This window comes from Drosophila elegans, unplaced genomic scaffold, assembly GCF_018152505.1.
Source record: "Drosophila elegans isolate 14027-0461.03 unplaced genomic scaffold, ASM1815250v1 contig_149, whole genome shotgun sequence".
Taxonomy (NCBI): Eukaryota; Metazoa; Arthropoda; class Insecta; order Diptera; family Drosophilidae; genus Drosophila; species Drosophila elegans.
This window is the reverse complement of record NW_024545513.1, coordinates 4,011,220-4,034,933: the sequence shown is the minus strand read 5'-3', so window position 1 is coordinate 4,034,933 and position 23,714 is coordinate 4,011,220. Positions and strand designations below refer to the sequence as shown.

Genomic DNA, 23,714 nt, shown 5'->3' with positions numbered 1-23,714 from the left:
GATTTCTGCTGGCATTTTCCTGTTTTTTGTTCAGAGTAAACTGGCCACACCACACACAGTAAAAAAATAGTTTTTTTTTTGTATCCAACCAACCAACTGTTAAAATAAGTTTAAACAAAGCATCTACATATAAGTTTCATTTTTTTCCGTTAAGTGTCACCATTATTTATTTTTTAAGTGTGCATTCAATAAGAAAATGTCATCGCGAAGGTAAATCCAATAGGAAATACGACAATGTACCGCACACACACGCACGCAGTCGCACACATACACACACACACACGCTCCGCTCCCAACTGGGCTATTTACATATGTATAAGTAGATACAAAAGCAAAGGCAGAGTGAAAAAAAAAGAAAAACAGAAACAAAAAACTGTTGAGATAAAAAGTGCAATAAAGTTACGAACGAAGGGAGCAAAGAGTGGATGCAACAGAACCGTTATTTTTCGCTGCTACAGCTGTTGTCCACCGAGTAATCAGTGTGTCGACAGACGCTATTATTATAACAATAGTTAACAATAATGGAATAGTTGAGTTAGTTAACCTTGACAAGTATAACACAATTTTGTAATTTTAATTGAAACACCTTATAATATCACATTATATTAGAGTTCAAATTTTTCCAAACCGTAAAATTAAAATTGCAATGTTTTTTTTTTAACTTTCTGAATATCAATAGCTGCTATTTTATATGAAAAATAAAAACATAAAGTGGAAAAACTTCGCAGATATTGTTCTTTTAATCAAACAATTTCTTTATTTAATCAATACCATTAAGAATAGTGTAACATTTGCACTTTGAAATCTATAAATCGTTTTTAAATGCCCATAAAAGTGGATTTGGAATCGCTAAATAACTTTTGCTAACTTGGAATTAATAAGAAATCTGAAACTAACTTGTCTAAATCTGTTTTTTAAATTTTAATGCATTAACTTTAAATGTTTTACAGCTGTTAGACATCGGAAAGGATTTGGTTTATTTTAAGTTTATTTTTCAAACCAATACTATGTTTTACAATTGTCCAGCAAGTAATCAGTCTAGTTACTAGTGACAGATGACCTAGAACTATACCACATTCCTTGCTTTGGCACCTCACACCATTAAATTAGGTAGCAGTAGGTAGTAAACTTTGCAAATACTGTACTTTTGTAAGCATTGACAGTTGACTAAAAACCACATGTTACTCTATACATCATGCACTCCCCAGATGGTTCCACCCAACGATATCTGGCATCGAAGCTGAGAAATTGCTGCAGGAGCAGGGATTCGACGGCTCCTTCCTCGCCCGCCTCTCCTCCTCGAATCCGGGCGCGTTCACGCTATCCGTGCGCCGTGGAAACGAGGTGACCCACATCAAAATCCAAAACAATGGCGATTTCTTTGATCTCTATGGCGGTAAGTGATGCCTCTCGATCACCCACATTTGAATCTTAATCTAAATATTAATTCCCCATCCGTTTTGCAGGTGAAAAGTTCGCCACACTGCCGGAACTGGTACAATACTACATGGAGAATGGCGAGCTGAAGGAGAAGAATGGCCAGGCCATCGAGCTGAAGCAGCCGCTGATCTGTGCCGAGCCCACCACGGAAAGGTGAGTTCTGGATCGGGTAGATCATGTGTCACATAAGTCGTGACGGCCTTCCCCCGAAGTTATAGGCTAGAAACTGGCTTGGAAACAATTAAAAGATGGCATGCTAATTATTCCGACATTTTCCACAAATTTTTCGAATTCATATGTTTATAATAGCGACATTATTGAGATGATCCCAGAGCGATTATAACTTAACTAAACTTATCAGATTAATGTAAATGTTGTAACTTATACCATATCCTAAATATCCTGTTTTAGGCTAGTAACGGGCTTGGAAACCCTTGTTAGATAGCATGCTACTTACCCTGACCATTTCCAGAATGTTGTATTGATTTAAATTTATAAGCCAGTGTTATTAGGATAACGTCATTAAGATGACTGATATTTAAGCGTTGATCTGAAATTCATTGGCGTTCTGCAAAGAAAAATATTTTTTTTAAATTATTAAAGTCTTAAATGTATTCTTGGTCATCAAAAAATTGTTACAATAGTCGGAAGAACCCCTTTCAATGTAAACTTGATGGTAACTTATTAGATTTATGTTCATTCCTAAACCATATAATAACCATATCCTCAATATATCTCCTTGAAACCAAACCATGACCTACATAAGTTCCACTCCGCTGTGTCCAAGAATGAATCGTATTTGTTTGCTTTCGGCTCGGATTTATTATTAATAACAAGTGTTTACAGACGATCAGTTTCAAGCAGTTCCCTTGCCCTTATTCCTTTTCCCTAATCGGTATCGATGTCTGGAAATTGGGGCACGGTCCCATTTTGCATCACATTCTCCCCTTTCTATTTTCTCCCCGCGAACAGATGTTCTTTTTTGTGCAAGCGACGCATATGGTAAAAATTCAGAATAATCTTGTGTTGATAAACAGTTATCGAATAACGTTTTGTTTATGGAAAGGCATCAGATCGAACACAAATGGCCGATTTTAGATTTTGCAACTTTCAATGAGTTAAGGGAGCGTTAGGAATTATTTACATTATTTGAATGTTAATATTCATTTTCATCTAATCTAATCGATTTCGGTTCTGTTGAACTCAAAGCTTTTCCTCTACTCTTTAATATATAGATGCATTAAAATTTATTTTTACAAATAAGTTTTTTTTATTGTTAAACAAAAAACAAAACACAACTTAACAAGTTTAGTTGGATTATATTCGAACCCTTTTTTTTTTTAGTTTTTATTGTGTTTTATAAAAACAAAAAAAATACTTTGTTATTACAGTAATTTTAAAGATTTTGGGTGGCAAAATATTCATAAAAAAACTGTACTTTGATTTAAAGATCAAGGTCTGAAACTTTATTGTTTTCATAGTATTTAAAAAAAAGTACAGAGTGTAAACACAAATACCTACATTACATTGTAGTTTGCGAAAAAATTATTAACAAACTTAATAGGGGCGGCTTTGTGCACTCAATGACCATTATATAGAAGGTTCGATATATGAAAGCTTACATTAAAATATCTCACAAAGAATCGAGCAAAAAGGTACTTGAAATTTAATTCTTCTAAGCTTGTCTTTCTTTTAAGATTATTTTAAATACGCTGAGCTTGGCTTTGTGGCTTAATTTCAAGTCGAGATCAAATTTGTGGGTGAATAATTTCTAATTCCACTTAAATCGGACACCCACACACCTGTTGCTCACGCAGACACCCACACCCACAAAAGCAGTGACCATACAAGCAGTGCATTGTCTTTGTTGTTATTGTTATATTGTTATATTGGCTTTTACAACCCACACGCGCAAAATATTTTCCTTATTTATTGTATTTCTGGCTTATTAATATTTTTTTGCCCGCTGTCTACCCAGGCCATCAAATATATTTTACGGCCCCCCGCTCGTTCTTTTTTTCTTTCTTGTTTGTCGCCTTGTCTCGTTTCTTAGTGTTGCTTCTGCCTTTTGTTTTTCTTTGTACGCTGCATTTTCCGCATCCTAACGGGTCAGCCACCTTAACTGGCCACGCCCCGACGCCCCCGTCTTAATTTGGTCGGGCACTTGAGAGAAATATAACCCAATTGGCATTTTGGATCTTAACGGTGCTGCTTGTGCGTACTTACAGTAGCGGGTGAAATAATAGCATAACAATAATATGCGCAACTTTTTATAAACAATCATAATTTATAAACAGAAAATTAAAAGCAACTGAATTACAATCATTGATACCACTTGAATTAATTATTTGTTTACCTTTTGCACACTTAGCTACTTATTTAGTGAACTAAAAATTTCTTGTTCATTCATTCTGTCCACTATTATTTTGACCGCATCTGTTCATTACTGACGTTTAAGGTAATTCTACTCTAACACCCCAATCTGGTTTCCCAGCGCCACCACCAACCACTTATCCTTGACTGAAACTCGTGACGTTTTTGTTATTTTTTTCGATTCTGGTTTATTTTTAAAGCCCCTCGATCCGAGCTTCGTTTATTTTTAGCCTAAGAAGGTGTTGTATGGTTTATAATTGATCGCAAAAGTCATTTGATTCGCGGTGACGTCAAACAAGGGTTGGGATCGATCGAATGCAATCATAATTATATTTTTAGGGGTTGGTTTGGGGGGTGATTTAAATTAAGGTTGAGAACGTCAGAGGTCCGAAAAGTGGGTTTATTATGGGTTGTGGAAAATTTACGCGGTCAGTTTATTTATAAATCGATTCGTTCGGCTTTTGTTGGGTTCTATAAGTCAATGTAATATGCATACAATGGGACTTATTAGTTCCAACTATGGTTTGGCAAGGTTTGCTAAGAACACTGGGAATTTCTATTTAACTGGTTATTTGATAGGGTTCAACTCGTATGTTTCATGCTCGTTAAAATTACAGAACCAGGAGACTAAGCTATTAAAAGAAACTCTAGAAATATTATTTCTAAATGTGCAAAGTTAGCCAAACCCAACTCCACCTTTCTTGAATACACACATTTAGACAAATTCCTTGCGAGTATAAATACCTCCAGAGGAATGTGAAAGATGCCGATGGGAATGTGTTTGCCTTGTGGGAACCACACTCTCTGAACTGCCAAGACATTCTACAACCTTCTCTTATCCAATTTTCCCGCGACATTTCACCATCCGATTGCATTCCCATTTCTATTTCTCGGCGTTGATCTTGACCTTTGATCGAGTCTGAATTGGATTGGAGTGCAACCGAATTGCAAATCACTGGGTTGTTTTTGTTTGCTTACCTGCCCACTTAATCGTTGCAATTAAAGACGATAATTGTTAATTGCTTTAGTTTCGCGCACTTTCTTCCACTGCTTAGCCGATCGGTCGAGGAGCAAAACAAATCTGACAATCGCCAATTAAGCTTTCGAATTGTTTGTGTTGGATAATGGCATACGGCATTACGGGCACTTCACCCCCGTATCTCCACCCCCTTCCCCCAGCGCTCGCCCACGCCCTTCGCCCTTACCCATCCATCAGACTCTCGAGTGCCTGAAATGCTAAATGCTTTCAATTTTCGCCATTAAGACAAGCCTACAAATGGTTTATAAATTATGCCGTGCACGTAGCTGTATCTATAGCTGTATCTGTATCTGTACCCGTATCCGTATCTGTATCTAAGGCATCAGCCGTAACAGCAGCAGCAATAGATGTCTATAGAAGGGTACACTTTGAGAAAATATCCACAAAGTGTGTGTTCTATAAACATTAACAATACACATATTCTTTACAACTCTATAATTTCTTTAAATATATTTAAGGGAAAATAGCTAGTTTTAAATATAATATATTTGAATCTTATTTGGTACAGGCAAGACTTTCTTTTTAAAATCTAAAAAATTTGGAAAATCATTGTTCCAAATTGAATTTCCGTTCCAAATGTTCTCCTCTGTGCACATACGCAAATAAAGTGAATTGAGCAAACACGCACCACAGTCATCCATGTGCATGTATTTGGCTGCAGGTACTTTACCGCCCACTTTACCAAATCACCTCGATCGTGTCATCCGTCACATACTCCACAAACTGTTGACTCGTCGTCCCCCGAGGAATTTTATCCAATATATGTGGCCCAGCGCCTATTGGGAACGATCTCATCAACGCAACCCCCGGGCAAACAGCATCGCCAGATGCACCCGATCAAGCTGTCAGCTTTTGAGCTCTGACGCTCTGATTATATAGTACAGATCGGCGGACCGCCTAATGACGCCGCTTAATGCAGGCCCAACTGTACCGCTCTGAGGTGCTTGGCACACCGAACCCCACTAGACCTACTGCTTATATAATATCCATCTAATTCTCGTAGATTGATTGTAATTTAATTGTTGACATCAAATATTAATAGCTTAACTAAATCAAAACGTAGGCTGACTAAACTGTACTTCCGAGATCAGCTGAAAATCGGTTAATTTGATGATCACGATTATCAAACACAACGATTTTGTAAAATTAAAATTTGAAAGCATATTTTTTGTTCGTTAATATACAAATTATACTAGTAGTAAGAGATTCGAGAAGATAAGCGATAAAAGTGATAAATACAACCTTTCTTTTATCCATTTTTAAACCATTGTAATAAAGTGATCCGTGAATTATAGCTGAATTACTGCTGACCAAATGATATTTAGTTACAAATAAGTTTTATTGTAATTCACCTGAAACTATCAGTACTTAATGTTTTTTCCCCTTGTTAATCACATGAACTGAATTAAATTTTAAGCGCACGTATATGTACGCAAATCGAGATGATCGGTCATTATATTTGGTATCCTAAACGGCCCAGCACACGACAATTTAAAGCTCCCGGCACGATCCGCACAAAGTCCGCCCCGCAATTATTTATTCAGGTAAATCCCTCGCCAAAACCTCACCAAAACAAAGAGCCACAAAGAAAACGAGAAGAGATTCGAGACAATAAATGGGGATATGGGATTCGTCGGAACGCAAAGAAAATCGAAATTGTTTGGGGCCAACGAACCGCCCAAATGCGATTCCCCGAGCTAAAAGGAAAACTTTTCCGCCATTAAACAGCGTGTGAGTCCCCGGCTATTTGTGGAATTGGAGAGCTGATCTGGATACAAAAAAAGTGTTACATGGACGACCTCACGTAGTAGCATTACATCTAATAATATAAATTATAACAATGATCGTAAATCTCGGTAGATGTTTTGGGCTGGTAGAGCATGAAAAATATGGAGTATTATCATAAATCTCAGCAGTAGTAGGGAAACCCATCTAGTTACAAGCAAAACTGGGCTTGCCTCTCCAAACCTTGACAAATGTGATCCCCTTTAAATAGAAATCGAGACTTATTTTACTAACGGAAGTAAACTTACTTAGGTAAAAAGTTAACTAAGCATGTAGTATGTCATAAGTGTATACATTTTTAGAAAATAACTTTTTGCGAAATTTAAACAAAATATATATTTATATATCTCCCTGGACAACTAAGTTGTTGACAGAATCTTGAACATTATTTTTAGATGAAGATTCTCAAACTATCTGCTTGTCACTGAATCGATTTTTAAAATGAATCATATTCAAAATACGCTATGTCTCCTTGTTAGCACTTACATTTTAGCTGACTAATACTACGATTACAAACACTCCCACTGTCAGTAAGTTTATGATTTGCAAATTATTTTAGAATAATTTTAGAATAAATTTCCTAATTGCCTTTCTCTGTCGGTTTTTGATCTACCCCTTTTTTGGGTGGGGTCTCAAGGTACTCAGTTCAAAATGTACTATATATCCAGCTGACAAATGCCCAATATTATGGCCCATAAACTCAGTTCGCAAAACAAAACGCTTTTGCGGCCGCCGCAAAAAGTTCTGTTGGTTTTTGGCTGATTTAGTGCGAACACGTCCATAGATCAGTCCCTGCCATCGACACGCAATTGGATGGCGACTGGGTTAGCCAGCCATTTTGGGGGATAGTCGTCGGGCACTCGGCCTGCCACGCTTCACTTATGGATTATGCTTTAGCTTTAGCGACTTCGGTCCCTGGTTTCCATCTCGGAATCTCGATCTCAGACCCAAAACCGAATTCGGAATGGCGAACAATAAATGGTGGGCTCATAGTTGTGTGCCTGGCATATTAAGTTCCCCCGATGAAACAACAAATTATTAACAATAAATTATGTTTATTTTTTGGCCCACTCCCCATTGCCCCTGCAAATGTGCCCATTGCCCCTGCAAATGGTTTTGGCTGTACCCAAATGCGGTCTGGGTCTGCAGCAACGATTTCGGGATAGCCAAGGTCACAGAGCTCTGGAGGAAACTATTTGTCGGCGCAAATCAATTTTATTTCTTGGTTGGGTATCTACTACCTTGCAGCTTCTAGTTGTTTCAGCTTGAAATAATAAGAATATTATAAACACGTTGTAAAAGCGTTTGGTTTAAGACAAAAGTTATATTGAAGTTTATATGTTACCAAAGATCGAAGCAGGGTCAAAATTTAATTTATTTGGATTAGGGCTTTAGTTTTCAAACTTCGATTATATTCGACTACTTTCACTCCACTGCATTGCAACGACTAATATTCTTCTACTTCGCCCAATGCCGCGCATTTTGTTTTCTATGAGAACTGGTCCATCTAGCTTGGGACATCCTGTTTGCATTGGTGCATGCAAATCTGGTGGGGTTTTCCCCAGCTGATTCATGAGCTTCTGTTTCAATTTTTTTCGAACACTTTGGTTACATTTTCAATTGAGTGGACATTGAAGGTTGTTTTGGAATCAAGTTCTAGTTGGGTTCCAGAGAAAAACCAATGACGAAATATAGGAAAAAAATAAACAGTTTGCCATCGGGGAGCGCGGTTGGTATGTGGTTGATAGTTAAGTGTTGCTAAGATCGCAGTTCGTAGGCAGTCGCACGTCTGCCGACTCTGTTGTGTTGGCCAAAAAAAAATATTCTGCGCACGTTCGCTCCTCTGACGTCTGCGCCTGCGCTGTAAGAAAGCTTTGGCACTACTCGCTTCTAGCTCTCACCTACCCAGCTACCCACCGCCTGCCCCTGGACCGCCCAACTCCTTGCCTAGATGGCCGCCACAATTGTAGCTGTGCGGTTTCAGTTTCATTTCCGGTGGCAGGCAACGGACGGCGTTAAAGCGCTTTTTGTATTTGTTTTTTCTTACAAGCCACACAACACACACTCATATCACGAAATGACCATTTTCGGAATGAAATTAATTTTCTGTGTGTTTGCTTTTCGAAATGTATATGATTCGGATTCTGATTGCGATGAAGGCGGTGATTCATGCAGGAGTACAGACATTACTCATAAGCATAGAGCGGGTGCGATTTATATAGCCTGGCACTATCTCTAAGTTGAGGTTAAAACTAAAAATGTTGCTGAATTAGAATTCAATCGAAAGGGAGCTTACACTTTCGATACAAACAATCATGTGGTGCCCGAATATGTACATCATTTTCGTAGCGCTCAACGAAGGACCAAGCTGTTTGAAGGCCTGCAACAGGAGCCAACACAAACAGTGCACACACCCACTACCAATCAATGTGTGGAATAACGTCTTTCGTTTTTTGTTTTGTTTGCTTGCTGTGACTTCTGGCTCGCTGACAGTAAATAAAGCCCATAAACAAAAACCCCCTGACCCACGAGTTCGGCAGGAAGGGTTAACCAGAGCGGTGGCTGGATATAAAAACAAAAAGCGCCGTACCCAGCCAGACAAGATTCATTCATTCCCCAGCGCTTAGAACACCACCAGTTCACATCCACATCCCCCCACGGAGCGATATAGCCACTGAGAGAGCGGAAGAATCGGGCAGAGAGAGAGAAGCCGCGCTGAGACAACGCCAAGAATCTGATTTCGGATCTGAATCCGAGGCAAAAAGCTTCAGACCCGGCAGCAGGCGCTTCATTCTCGAGTTGCGGTCCAACGGGTTAGCAGCTCAGCTCAGCTCGCAAGCAGTCGCTGTTGAGCGGCAAGCAGTTCGCTCAGTTCGTGTTATTACTTACATCCAACGAGTTTTTTGTGTGTTTCAAAAACCAAGCCGCGAAAATTATGCCTTCGGCCACATTTGTCCTGGAGCATTTAATTGCGGCACAAACGCGTCTCAACGAGCAGGCCGCATCACCAGCAGAGGTCAAAACCACCACTACAAGCAGCACAACCACCGGCACTACCAGCACCACTGTGGTCAAAGCCACCAAAGTCAAGTCATACGAGAAGAAATTGTTGTTGGCTCTCAAGAAAATTGTGCAATAAAAAACGAATGCGGGGTAAACAACACTCTATTTGACAAACTATAGACACATTTCACCTTAATCGCGCTGACTAAGATCAATAAAAAAGCAAACAAAAAAGCAAAACAAACAGCGGCTAAAACAAGAATTCTAGCTTTTGTGTTTTCAGTGTGTGTGCGTTCGTTGTGTTGTGTGTGGGCAAGTTGTTACATAAAACAAAAAGGAAAATAATAAAAAAAAACACAACCGAGACGCATTTTTCCACGGTGGAATACTACTATCTAAGTTTTTTTTTTTATTGTGGTTTTGGTGTGTGCAAGGAAACAAGAGTGAAGAAAATGCTGTTCAACAAATGCCTGGAAAAGTTGTCCAGCTCGCTGGGCAATGTTGTCAATCACAAGCTGCAAGAGAAACAAGTCTACAATAATAATAATAATAATAATAGTAACAACATTAACAATAATAATAGTATAAACAACAATGCGTACAATAAGCAGCGCAACTTTGAGTACGAAAGAGCCATACAAGCGCACTACGGAAGTAGTAAGGGAAGACGATCGGAGGAGCGTGAAAGGAGCGGCAAGTTCAAGGCCGCCAAAAGTCAGAAGTCAAAGAGCACCCCACCGGAGACACCGGAGGCCCAGGAAAAGGAAACGGCGTGCAAGAACTGCATGACCCATGACGAGCTGGCCCAGATCATCAAGGGTGTGGCCAGGAGCACTGACCAAAGTAATCAGCACAACAACCGCCTGAACAACCGTAGACGTCGTCCCCTGTCCGCCCAACCCTCTGCCGCCGCATCCGCCTCCACGTCCACTGAATCCCTCCACCGGCTCACTCCCAGCCCCCAGGCCTCCTACCCGGCTACGCCCACCTCCTGGACAGCCACCCCGCCCCAATTCCCGACAGCCTTCGGCGGAGCCAGCTGCTCCACCAGCACCCTGGCCCTTTTGGCCAACATGCGGTTCCAGCTCCACGGTTACACGTAAGTCCTCTGGTTGGTCCAGAGCCACCACAAAAATTTAAAACCGAATCAGGGGCTAGCAAAAAACGTCTGTGAAACGTAATTAACTGATTTGGGGCGCGTGTGATATTAATTGTAAATTGTTATCAAAGTGCAAATTTTTAATTTGTTAGGTTGCAAGTTAAATGATACCCTGCAAACCTTTTAATGATAGTTTTGAGCTATTTCACCTCTCCAAAAGATATCCTAGGGAAGACATAATCAAAAATTGCCTCTCAATTAGCGATCAGAAAAACAAGAATCAAAAACAATTTTAAATTAGCATCGCCCTGTTTGTCGGTCACATGTCGTAGAGTAGCAAACGATTCGAGAGAAGTCTGGAGCCAATCTGCTGCCCATTAGCATTAACCCTAATAAGGCAGGCAATCACAGGCAGTTGACGCCGAAACAAAACAAAAAAACAGCACAACACAAATTGTCATGTGTTCAAAATTGCCACGCAAAATGAGTAAATATTTACGCAAAGCATTCGACAACAAAAACAAGCAATCGTGCCGGAGGAAAAAATGTCGTAAATTGACGTTCTAATATGAATGAATGAATGTCCGCCGAGTGAAGGGGGAAATGAAATGGTATGGACCTGCTTAGATCGCCACTCAAATATGGTATTTCATCCCCTGCTCAAACAATTAGCCCATTGTCAGGCAAAATTCGATATTGATTTTTACATTTAGAGCTGAAGATTGAGTTGTGGGTGGTGGGGTAAATACTTATCTAAATGCCCAAGTGGAATTACGCACTTGAGGAAACGGGAGAGTTCGTCGTATTATCCACTGCAGACATTGTATCTTGGATCGGAATTATCTCTTCAATCTCCGACAGAATGTTTACCCATGTCTTGCTGTCCGCCGACCACTGCCCACATTCCACAAAGATTCCATCCCACTCCCAAACCGATCTCGTCTCGGTGTTTCTCTCGGCGGCTTGTGCCATGTACCTTCTGTTTGTTTGTTTCATTGTTTGTGTGGGCTGTCCCCGTCTTAGAAGTCTCAATTCTTACTTTTCCCCAGAATATTTACATATATCTCTGCTGGAGTATTATGTCCCATTAATTATCTTTGACTTTTAGTTGAGCTTGAATTGGTATTATAGCCAGTTTTCAGTTTTGGTTATTTGGTTATTTATGTTGATTTCTATCGAAATTGATTCATTATAGGTGAATGTGTTGAGTGGCTTGTTAAGTTGATCTATAGGAGTTTTTCCCTCTGGTGGTTATATTTTATTGGGTTCTAATTTATGCTAAACCTTTTGGAAATACTCTTAGCACCATGAAAACTGAAGGAATTCATTCGGTCCTAATAATGTTAGCATTCATGGGATTTAGTATAATGTAAGTACATACAAATCAGATAGGGAATTGTTTATAAAGGCATATCCTTTGTATATATCTTATTTATACACCTTGCTTTGTTCTCAGCCCATTAAAACAATTTTTACTTTATCTTAACGTATATCATATCAAATGATCTGCGAATGATTTGCCAATAGCTTTGACAGTTCTATCCACGCGATTTCCGGTGTTCGGATCGAGTCACGCGTCTCTCACTTGTCACTTCACTAGGTCAACAATGGGGAAGCCCCCGCCTTCTGCCCCCAAAATCTCCCTTGCTCGCCTCGATCTCCCCCTCAATATTTATCTCCCGCTATTTTTGTTTTCCTTTGCCATGCGGCTGATAAACGATTTATGAAATCGCATTTCTCGTAATGGCTTTCGAGCGCTGCTGCCTTCTGTTTTGCATATTTCCGTTTTTTCCATTGCACAACCGTGTGCTGTTGCTGCTGATCAAATAAAAAGGCTTTAATTTGTGCAAATTCATGCAGCCGGCCGACTAAAAGATGCTCTCAGTGGAATGTCCCAACTGCAAGGGGGAAAAACTCCACGGAAAGTTAACGGCTCTAGACCAATCTTTCCCCCCCCCGTACGGTGAAAAATCTCCAAGTTTAAATTTCCCGAGACGAACTTTTAGTAACTCCCTGATTTGCATCTTATGGTCTTAAAGTCTTTATAGATAGTTTTAAATACTTATAATAAGCATAGATTAGCTGTGTACTTAAAGTATAATTATATAATAGTTAAAAGTCTGTTCTTATATTTTGACTGGACTGTACTTGCTTGGACCACCTGATTTCTTAGCTCCGAACACTGCTGATGAGTGGGTGGTTAGGGTATGGAGAAGCAGCTCACTCCAACACCTTTCCGAGCTAAGCAGTTAATTAAATGAAGGCATCGGTCCCTGATTCCGCGTCCCTCTTCGTAACCCCCATAACACCCGTTTCGCTGCCGCCTTTCCAGGTGCGTTGGCACACAAAAAAATAAATAAACCTGTGACAAACGAAACGATTAAAAAAACTCAGGGATCCATACATGTACAATGCGCACATATAAGTTGCACACACTCATGTGTGCCTGTAAATCTGTTTGTTGACCTTAGGCGGCGCTTTCATGAATGGCGCACAGTTTCAACTTCAGCTTCCTTCGTATGTAAATATATCACATTCGTATTCGCGGCTGCGACTGCGACTGTAAGTGTAACTGTAAATGATGCAAAAAGTTGTGAAATTTTCACTGACGTACTCCGCTCCGGTGGTAATACTTCTGTGGATATTTTTGTCGACTGCCGATTAACCCAACTCAACCCCTTCCCCCACCCTTTCCACCGAATCTGCCCGATTTAATTCGACGAGAAAAAAAGGGGGAGAGCAGTAAAAGTAATTTGTGTTGTGTTATATTATCGTCACAGTGCTAAAATTTAAGTTCAACACCGAAATATGGGTGGAAACAACAACGTTCGGCAGAATTACACAAAGGATATGAGAGTTATGATCGATGTGTGGTGCGATAATTGTTTAGTTCAACTTGATTTCACGGGGTCAGACGCCAGAGGGCGAGGCGTCCCCGAATTCGAGGCATCTTTGCTCGATGGACGCAAATAAACGATCGGCTAAATAATACGCCAATGTGCTAATAGCTGTGGTCCGAAAACTGTGAATTGTCTTATGCAAATATCGCGAGAACCTTTCCACACACGCACAGCCCGAGTTATTTGTTGAATCACCGTAAAGAATTCGCGATTTATTCATATTGACCATATTCTGTTCAAACGGAAATAGCTGCTTTCTCGATTTTAATTTAAATATTTTTTATCGTTCAACTAGTTTTTAACTTCAAGTTTAGAAAGCCCAAATTACGAAAGTGAAATTCTCCTTCATCACCTTAAACATTTGGTAATAAAAAGGTATGTTTTTTCTGATACCTTTACGAACGAGTCAAACTTGCCTCTGGCAAGCAGTTCATAAGCTTTTGATGCATTTCAAGCAGTGTGTTTCGGCCTACGTGCTAGCAAGCAGTGTGCAAATGCGCAGACTCGCTTGTAATAGTTTTTTTTTAACTTCCGTTTTGCTAAAAATAAACCTATAAAACTCATTCTTATCACTACCAACCGATCGGGTTCGGGCCACCTTGAATCTGTAACAGGTTGAAAAAACAGACAGCATTGAAATGCACGACTGTGTGTGGCTCTAATGTAATGTTAATTGTTTCTACATGAATTTCTATTAATAGCCAAGCCAACGGCACACACAATCGCACGCGGAAGATGAATTGATTTAGCAGGCTAAAATCAATCAATATGCACAGATAAAAATTGTTATTAACTGTCATAATCGCAAAAAATGAACATTTGCTGGCAAAGGAATCAGAGAAATTATCATGGAGTTATTACTTAATCTAGAAAAGAGAAAAACTTTAAGAATATAAGATAATCTTAAATAAAATTTTTGTTGCACTGAAAACATTTTTGTTTTCTGTGTAGGAGGGATATCCGGGGGAACTAAGCTCTTAGCACTTCTATGCTGTCGCATACATTAAACATGAGTGTTTAGTCGCCCGGACACCACCACCATCCATATTCTCGCGTCTCGATGACATATTTTATGATATCTATGACCCCAGAGGCACTAAATTGAAACCGGCTTAAGGACAACTCAATGTTGTCAATTGTTTTCTAGCTTTTGCTCGTAGTCAGTATATTTTGTTTTTTTTTTTTTTGTTTGATTTGGTTGGTGGCGACGAACTCGAAAGCGGGCTAAAAGATGGAAAAGACAACAGCAGCACATGGGTCGATAATGGCATTCAAAGCAAGTTTTTTAAGTTAGTGTTATTTATGCAAAATAGTTGGAGGGAGGTAAAACGAAACAAAACAAAAGCAATGAACTATAAGCCAACAGTGGGAGGTGTGCGAATCGAATTGCGAAATTCGATGTCGAATAGATTTTATCTACTTTTAAACTAATTATTTATTTTTAAAAGAAACTATGAAAATAATTCCTAGGCACAAGTGTTTAGAGCTCTAAAACGGCCCTTTTTGCCACTTTTTGAGCATAATTTAGCCACGTTTTTTTTCTATGTCACATCGCAATATACAATTGCGATTGCCATGGCGATGACGATCTCAAGTCTGTCAAGTCAACTAAGCTGAGCAGGCCAGACGGGTCGACTTATAAGTCCCGTGCCTCAAGTAGCTGGCTTCGATTCAACTTGTGCTTTTCCACACGGCGTATGCGTGTTGTTGCCACTATTGCTGTTGTTATTGCCATTGTCGCCTTGCATTTGACTGTTTTCTTCGAACTTTTACTGGTGTGTGCTTTAATAACTACATGTACAGTAAGATCCCAGAAAAATAATGAATTATAATAATAATGGATTCTAAATGTGACAAACTATATGAGAACAAAAAAAAAAAAATTAAAAAAAAAAGTATTTTTTCTTTAAATAGGAGGTGCAATAACAAATAAATTAGAAAAGAAAATAAATAAGAGCACAAAGGCACAATAACAACATCAAAATATTAAAAACAAAAGAGACATATATTTTGAAAAATTTTTAAGAAAGTATGACTAATAGACTTGAAAAAACCTCACCCATTGAATCTTGACAGTACTTACATTCGATTTGTATTTGCGCTGCTTGGTTCCTACTAGTTGTTGTAGTTGGTTTTTTTATTGGTATTGTGGTTGCTTTTGTTGCAGTTTTAGTTGTTTTTACTGGTGTTGTTGTTGTTGGCACTAGTATTTTGCGCTTTTGCGCGCTTCTCGTATAGTTTGTAATTGCATTTTGAGCGAACACGTAGTCGTCAGTCGAGCACTCAGTCATTCAGTCAGTAAAACGCTCAGTTCGTTCAGTTGATGCGCCATCGATCGGTAGATATAGATACATATAGACACAGATCAAAAAATTCCTACTAATGGTTATCCTGGAACTTTTCTATATCCCATTGCAGATGGTTTCATGGCAATCTTTCTGGCAAGGAAGCGGAAAAATTGATCCTGGATCGTGGCAAGAATGGTTCTTTTCTCGTCCGTGAATCTCAGAGCAAACCTGGCGATTTTGTCCTATCCGTGCGGACGGACGACAAAGTAACGCATGTCATGATTCGATGGCAGGTATGTTGTATGTAACCACCCAACTAACCAGATATAACACCCCTCTGTTCGGAGGGTGCAAAATGCAAATGCAAATCGATGGCAGTATAGCAACAAAGTCCCACTGTCCATAAAGTTCCTCATCGCTCGACCTTGGCTCAATACTCGAGTAATATGTGCATTTATTAGCCGTTGTTGTTGCTGTACAGTGGCTAAAACGCTACAGTTCAAACTCCTAAAGTTAGATTGTTTAATGGTATTTTCAAAAAAATTAAAAAACAATTTAACGAAAACAATCTAGAATTGATTTTAAATAATTTAAATCTTATTTTTAATAAAGAACCTACAACTTTTTAAGGTTTCCCTAGTTCAATATATTGAGTGTTAACTGTATAAACTTAAATGCTTTACTGCTTTGCCTTGGGACATGCCAACTGCTTTAAGCAGGAGCTTCAACCGGGCCAAGCAGTGCAGTTGCAGTTTCAACGTAATTCCAAAACCATTTTTCCACTATTACTACACCTTTAGCCGTGTGCGCGGTTTTTGCAGTTTTTGCGGTTTTTGCGGTTGCAATTATGCCATTTACATGTCTAGCTGGCCTTTTTCCCATTAAACATTGCAGTCACGTTTTCGATTTTATTAGCTAATCTCTTGACGCTCCATCGAACTCGTCGACCCCCTCCACGTGTCCCGCAATAAAATGCACCTTTATTATTATTATTATTATTTTTATTATTATTATAGTACCTGATTCCTAACCGAAATCCCCCCGATCTTGCAGGACAAGAAGTACGACGTCGGCGGCGGCGAATCGTTTGCCACCCTGTCGGAACTTATTGAGCACTACAAGCGTAATCCAATGGTGGAGACGTGTGGAACAGTGGTGCACCTGCGGCAACCCTTTAACGCCACGCGAATCACGGCAGCCGGAATCAATGCCCGGGTGGAACAGCTGGTCAAGGTGAGTGATAATGAAATGCCCCCAACTTTTCCGATTACTTATCCCACCTGATTTCAGGGAGGCTTCTGGGAGGAGTTCGAGTCACTGCAGCAGGACAGTCGGGACACCTTCTCGCGGAACGAGGGCTACAAGCAGGAGAACCGGCTGAAGAACCGCTACCGCAACATATTGCCATGTGAGTATAGCTAACTTTTATAATCCAATCAATATGGCAATTACAACTCTCTACTCCAATGACAATCATTTACTTAATTTACTTCGTAAGCAGGTTCAAATAATAACAGAAAGTTTTGGATGTTATATATTGTATAATCATCAGAAAAACATCAGACAAGTCAGAGTAATCTTCAAAACTTAGAAATCACCCTTATTGGTAGAATTCAAGTAGGCTACGATACATTTTGAATCCGGAAGTTCGTTTTAAAGAACTTTTTCTCCGGATGTTTTATGAAAATTAATTAATAATCGATTGTGTTTCCGTCAATAAAACCAAAGCAACCTCTAGAGGTTGGAAATCACTTATAATGGGGGCTTAAAAGTAGGGTCCAATATATTTTAAGCCTGGAATAAGATATGCTATAGATCTTCTAATAATTACTAATTTCCTAACCACCTCCATATCGCAGACGACCACACGCGCGTTAAGCTGCTGGACGTGGAGCACAGCGTGGCCGGGGCGGAGTACATCAATGCCAACTACATACGCCTGCCCACCGACGGCGATCTGTACAACATGAGCAGCTCGTCGGAGAGCCTGAACAGCTCCGTGCCCTCGTGCCCCGCCTGCACGGCGGCCCAGACCCAGCGAAACTGCTCCAGTTGCCAAGTGCTGAACAAGACGTGCGTGCAGTGCGCGGTGAAGAGCGCAACGCTGCCGTACAGCAACTGTGCCACCTGCAGTCGCAAGTCGGACTCGCTGAGCAAGCACAAGCGCAGCGAGTCCTCGGCCTCGTCCTCGCCCTCCTCCGGCTATGGGTCGTCGGGAGCCAGCGGAGTGAGCAGTGTCAACGGACCGGGCACACCCACCAATCTCACAGGCGGCGGCACGACCAGCTGTCTGGCCGGTCTGCTCAAAAAGCACTCCAACGATTCGTCGTACGGTTCGGGATCGGTAGCTGGAGGAGCTGGAGGAGCTGGTGGAGCCGGCTCATCGTCCATGTCGATGGCTGAGCGGGAGCGTGAGAGGGAGCGCGAAATGTTCAAGACATACATCGCCACCCAGGGCTGCCTGCTCACCCCGCAGGTGAACACGGTGACGGACTTCTGGAACATGGTCTGGCAGGAGAACACACGGGTAATCGTGATGACCACCAAGGAGTACGAGCGCGGCAAGGAGAAGTGCGCCCGCTACTGGCCGGACGAGGGCAAGACGGAGCAGTTCGGCCAGGCCCGGATACAGTGCGTCTCGGAGAACTCGACCAGCGACTACACGTTGCGCGAGTTTCTCGTCTCGTGGCGGGATCAGCCAGCACGCCGCATCTTCCACTACCACTTCCAGGTGTGGCCGGATCACGGCGTGCCCGCCGATCCGGGCTGTGTGCTCAACTTCCTGCAGGACGTCAACACGCGCCAGAGCCACCTGGCCCAGGCGGGCGAGAAGCCGGTATGTGTTTCATCGATTATTCAGAAGATTAAATTATGCTTACACTTATAACTGACTTAATTTGCCCCATTTACAGGGTCCCATCTGCGTGCACTGCTCGGCGGGCATCGGACGCACTGGCACTTTCATAGTGATCGACATGATCCTTGACCAGATCGTGCGCAATGGTAAGATATAGTATTTGAGTTAAAAAAACATAAATAAAAAAAAGGAAGCAAACTTTATATACCCTTGCAGCTACGAAAACAAAACAGAAATTATATATTTCATTTAGTAATGCATATATGTATAAAAACAATGCATTTTTCGACCGTTTCTATAACACCATATAGCTGCTAGCATTGTCTGATTTTCTATAAAGCCGTAATTCTAAAATAGTAATCCATCATATCTCGGAGTATATTCTTATACATTTAAAAACGGCGAACTTATATTTTTGTTGTATTGTATATGTATATTTTATATATACTACCTGGAATAAAAATAAGACTTTTGGAAAAGTTTCATCCAAATAGCTATAATACTGAGAGACTAGTTTGCGTAAAAACGTAAGAGCGGACAGATGGATAGATCGACTGTCCTAGTGATGATGATCAAAAATATATATACTTTATATTTTGACTTTTCTGCAAGGGTATACAACAAAGAAATAGCTTAGACTGATTTTGCAAAGCAACTGAAGGACAAACGTTGTAGAGCAAAGCAAAACCAAAGCCCCAACCCAACTTAACCTTTTTTTAATCGCTTCTCGCCAGGATTGGATACCGAAATCGACATCCAACGCACTATACAGATGGTCCGATCGCAACGTTCCGGCCTCGTCCAAACGGAGGCGCAGTACAAGTTTGTCTACTATGCGGTGCAGCACTACATCCAGACCCTGATCGCCCGGAAGCGGGCCGAGGAGCAGAGCCTGCAGGTTGGCCGCGAGTACACCAATATAAAGTGAGTGGGAGGCTGCCCTACCTACGAAGCTACCCAGTTTTAACCGCTATATTTACCCACTCACAGGTACACGGGCGAGATTGGCAACGATTCACAAAGATCTCCATTACCACCAGCAATTTCTAGCATAAGTTTAGTACCAAGTAAGACGCCATTGACGACGCCTTCGGCGGATTCGGGGATTGGGATGGGCTTAGGCATGGGCATGGCCATGGGCGTGGGCAACAAGCATGCTTCGAAGCAGCAGCCGCCTTTGCCGTCGGTGGTCAGTTGCAACAACAATAACAATGGCAGCGGCAGCGGCAATAGCAGTAGCAGCTGCAACAATGGCAGCAGCCACAGCAGCAGCAACGGCTGCAGCAGCAACAGCAGCAACGGCAACAGCAACATCAACGCCCTACTGGGTGGCATCGGCTTGGGACTGGGTGGCGGCAATATGCGCAAGTCGAACTTTTACAGCGACGCGCTGAAGCAGCAGCAACAGCAGCAATTGCAGCAGCGCGAGGAGCAGGCAAATGCTTCGGCGGGAGCAGGTAAGATGCAGCAGCCGGCACCGCCGATGCGGCCACGTCCTGGCATACTCAAGTTGCTCACCAGTCCCGTCATCTTTCAGCAAAATACAAAAACATTCCCAAAGACATGATCATCGGCATGCGACCGCCGAGCCATGCGTCTGCGCCTGCGCTGCCGCCGCCGCCGACACCGCCGCGCAAAACATGACAAATGAATTTCTAAGTCGCGACGCCACGCCACGCCCCCTTGACCAGCCACACCCTCCTAAACACCCAATACCCTAAACACCCACCAACCCCCTACACGCACACAGACCACAAGTGAATTTCACTTGATTATGTCACCCAGCCGACCTCCCCCTCCCCCAAAAAAAAACCTAAAACCACCCTTGACTATGTTTTACTGTTGTACGTTCTACGTTTTTTTTTTATATTAATTGTAATCCATATACATTTTTGTAATTGTGTGTAATGCTTAGTTGTATACGTCATTGTCTCGCTTTATGTTGTAAGTGTTCCCTGCACACGCAAAGCAGTAACCCCCCTTTCCCCCCCCTTCCCCTACACCCCAGGCATATTTATGTAATAGTTTTTTAAGAACCCCCGAACCGGAAGTTTAAGATACAATCTGGGCGGAACTGCAGCAGATCCGCCAAAAAAACACAAACATTTTTAAGAAGAATCGCAGCAACAAAATGCTTGGGACCCGTTCCCAGTTCAATACCGCTTTGGATTTGCAAGAATCGGCATTCTTGGATAGTATTTCACTTTTTCGAATACTTTTTGCTTTAGATATGAAATTGAACTTAGGCCAAAAATTTAAGTGTATTGCTCTGGTTGCAAGCCAGAATAGTTAAATTTTAAAAATTTAGTTTTTCACATTTTTGGTGAGCATAATGTAAAACTTTTCAATTTAAATTAAAATTCCGACCAATTTAAATTCAATCTGGTAACTATTCATATTATTTAAATTTTCAAAAACTATTTACATTTCAAGTTTACAAATAGAAATCCCGAAAAGTTGTAATTTCAAAAAATTGATGTCCAACTCCGAAAAATTCAATTTGAAATGGAAACGGGTAACCGGTTGGAGTGTGGAAGATGAAAAAGCAAATGCAAATCAAGTTTTTAGTGTTGTAAGTGTTGACAAAATCGGAAGAGGAGAAGTTAGAGGAGTAACTAAGGCAGTAAGCACGTAACGATAATGATACAAAAAGCGTTGATTGTGATTCGAATGACAGCGAGAACAGTAACAGTAACCGTAACCGTAACAGAAGCAGATGAGAACAGAGGCGAACGAGATCAGCATAGGGCGGCAGACAGAATAACCGAACAGAACAGAACAGAACAGATGAGAAGAGAACAGATTAGAGGTAAACAAAAAAAGCTAAGAAGCGCTTAAGCGTGTCGTCCCTAGGATAAGAAAACTAAGATTACAGCTTAACAGATCCCGATCTATATCTATATCTCTAGCAGCCAATATCTATTTCCCCTTTCCCCTTGTTTCGCTCCCCATGCCCATTAATTAAGTGATTGTATTGTGTTATTGATTGTATATTGATGATTGATTATATAACGTTGCCCATTGTGTTACATTTTAAATGATCGAAAAAATTGTATTTTTAAATTTATAACTTTAGAAATTATACATTTATTGTGTGTCTGTGTCTCTCTTTCCCTTTCTCTCTCTCTCTCTCACTCTCTCTTTCTGTGTATGTGCGAGTGTGCCCTTTGACTAAGTTTATTATTTCAAACGCTGAAGCAGAATCAAACTATATATGCAATATTTAACCACGGTACCTTGGGCGCTGCAAAAAAACAAATTATACAAAAAAAACCATTTGCTAAATCAAAAATATACAGGAAGGAATTACTCAATATCAGCAGCAGGAAAATAAACACCATTTAGATTAATCTGCAAATCTAAGTAATATATAGTTAATATATACCTTTATTTTATCTTAATTTACTTTATGCTTTTGTGCTTTAAATTGTTATTCATCTTGATCTTGCAAAAACAAAAAAAAAAAAAAAAACAAAACAGAAAAACGAATACAAAACTAAAAACAACACAAATTATATTTGTATTTATACATCAAAAAATAAAACATTTTATATGCGATACACGAAAAGAAAAACACATTATATTTTATTTTCTTTGCATGTTTGTTGTACGCTTTGCTTTTTTAGTTCCTCACCTACGTTATGTTACAAAAGATCCTGAACGAACTCAAACAATTACCCGATCACTTAGGAACCTAGCCTTATATCGAAATGCCTCGACCAAGACGGAACCAAAAACATTGATGATGCACAGAAGGGAGAAGAGGGAGCCACAGTCTCTCGCACATCTCTCAGTTAGAACAATAAGTACTCATGTGTTCACCCCAACCACCACCCACACGAATCTGAACTGACCCCCGACCTTCCACCCACGATCTTCCACCCACTATCTGAGCACCATCAGCGGGGGATTTGTGTTCCCAATCGGACGACGAACGTGAGTGTAAGTGCGTGATCTAGTACTTTATATAGTTAGCCTATGATACGATAATTGAAATGGAAGAGTAAGTCGAAGCCTGGCTTCGACTGGGCGGTGACCTAGTGGCCCCCAGAAACGAAGGTGAATCTGTATGTGAGTTCCCCAGCGGGGATGCGAATTGTTTTGATCTTGAAATGCGGGACAAGCCAAGCGCCCCATTATTATCGTGTTATATTTTTCTATAGCATATAGAAAGATGAGGAATATGGAGATCGGATATGGAAAAAGCAGTCCAACGAAGCAGCTAGCTGAGGGAGAGATGAATGCCAAAGCACAAAACAAAACAACACAAAGCCAACAAGCAACCAAACACCAATAGGCCTCATCGAAGACATCAGACCACAAAACATTTCAAACAACGATGTTAAGATCAATAAGAATGAACCTAAATCAAAATAACGACGTGGATATTAAAGAAAAAAAAAACAGAAGAACCAAACACCAAAAACCAAAAAAAAAAAAAAAAACCAAGAGCAAAGAAACGCTTTAAACTTAAATAATTCTTAAATTGTATCTAGGCGAAAGCGAAATGTAAACAATACACTAACTTATCCATAGTAGAAAGCAAACACCAAAAACAAATTGCTAAAGTGACTTACTTTAGATAACGATATTCGCAAGTAGGACCTCAGCCCCCAAAAACCTCAACCGATTTCCCAAAACCGATTTCGAACCCATCACCCATCCCCGCGAAGCCATCATCCTACTCCATCCTCAACCTCAAGTACGTCTATAAGGTAACCACTCGATGCAAACTCAACCCCGTGTTCATAGTCCGATGAGAAGTTGTTCGAATTTTACCGAAACCTCTGTGCGGTTTCGATGTTGCATGAATACAAGAAAAAACCAAATAGAGACGACGTTTTCTTTGTTCAAATGTTGCCAATTTGCATAATACAAGTGTTATAGTACCATATACCATATGGAGTATAAATAATATATATTTAGAGAC

General features: G+C 40.6%; 1 protein-coding gene across 5 annotated transcripts; it reads left to right on the top strand.

The window, feature by feature from the left end:
* The first annotated feature begins 79 nt into the window (after window positions 1–79).
* On the top strand, window positions 80–21,164 carry LOC108136252 (tyrosine-protein phosphatase corkscrew). Of its 5 annotated transcripts, XM_017257297.2 has the most exons (11): window positions 80–210; window positions 1,209–1,396; window positions 1,467–1,593; window positions 16,058–16,220; window positions 16,981–17,160; window positions 17,218–17,335; window positions 17,787–18,763; window positions 18,840–18,930; window positions 19,519–19,708; window positions 19,775–20,241; window positions 20,322–21,162. In XM_017257297.2, the coding sequence occupies exons 1-11, from the start codon at window positions 197–199 to the stop codon at window positions 20,426–20,428; spliced, it is 2,622 nt and encodes an 873-aa protein (XP_017112786.1). In that variant the 5' UTR covers window positions 80–196; the 3' UTR covers window positions 20,429–21,162. The 5 variants fall into 5 exon arrangements, with proteins under 5 accessions (XP_017112786.1, XP_017112783.1, XP_017112781.1 ...); XM_017257294.2 differs by having other exon boundaries at window positions 19,775–21,163; XM_041707182.1 differs by lacking the exons at window positions 80–210; window positions 1,209–1,396; window positions 1,467–1,593 and adding an exon at window positions 9,840–10,739 and having other exon boundaries at window positions 20,322–21,164.
* Window positions 21,165–23,714: the final 2,550 nt, after the last annotated feature.

Coding starts and splice junctions, on each gene's coding strand:
- LOC108136252 (XM_017257292.2), top strand. CDS start 10,093: ATGCTGTTCAACAAATGCCTGGAAAAGTTGTCCAGCTCGCTGGGCAAT. Junction 10,740..16,057: donor TTCCAGCTCCACGGTTACAC/GTAAGTCCTCTG, acceptor ATCCCATTGCAG/ATGGTTTCATGGCAATCTTT. Junction 18,764..18,839: donor CCCAGGCGGGCGAGAAGCCG/GTATGTGTTTCA, acceptor CCCCATTTACAG/GGTCCCATCTGCGTGCACTG.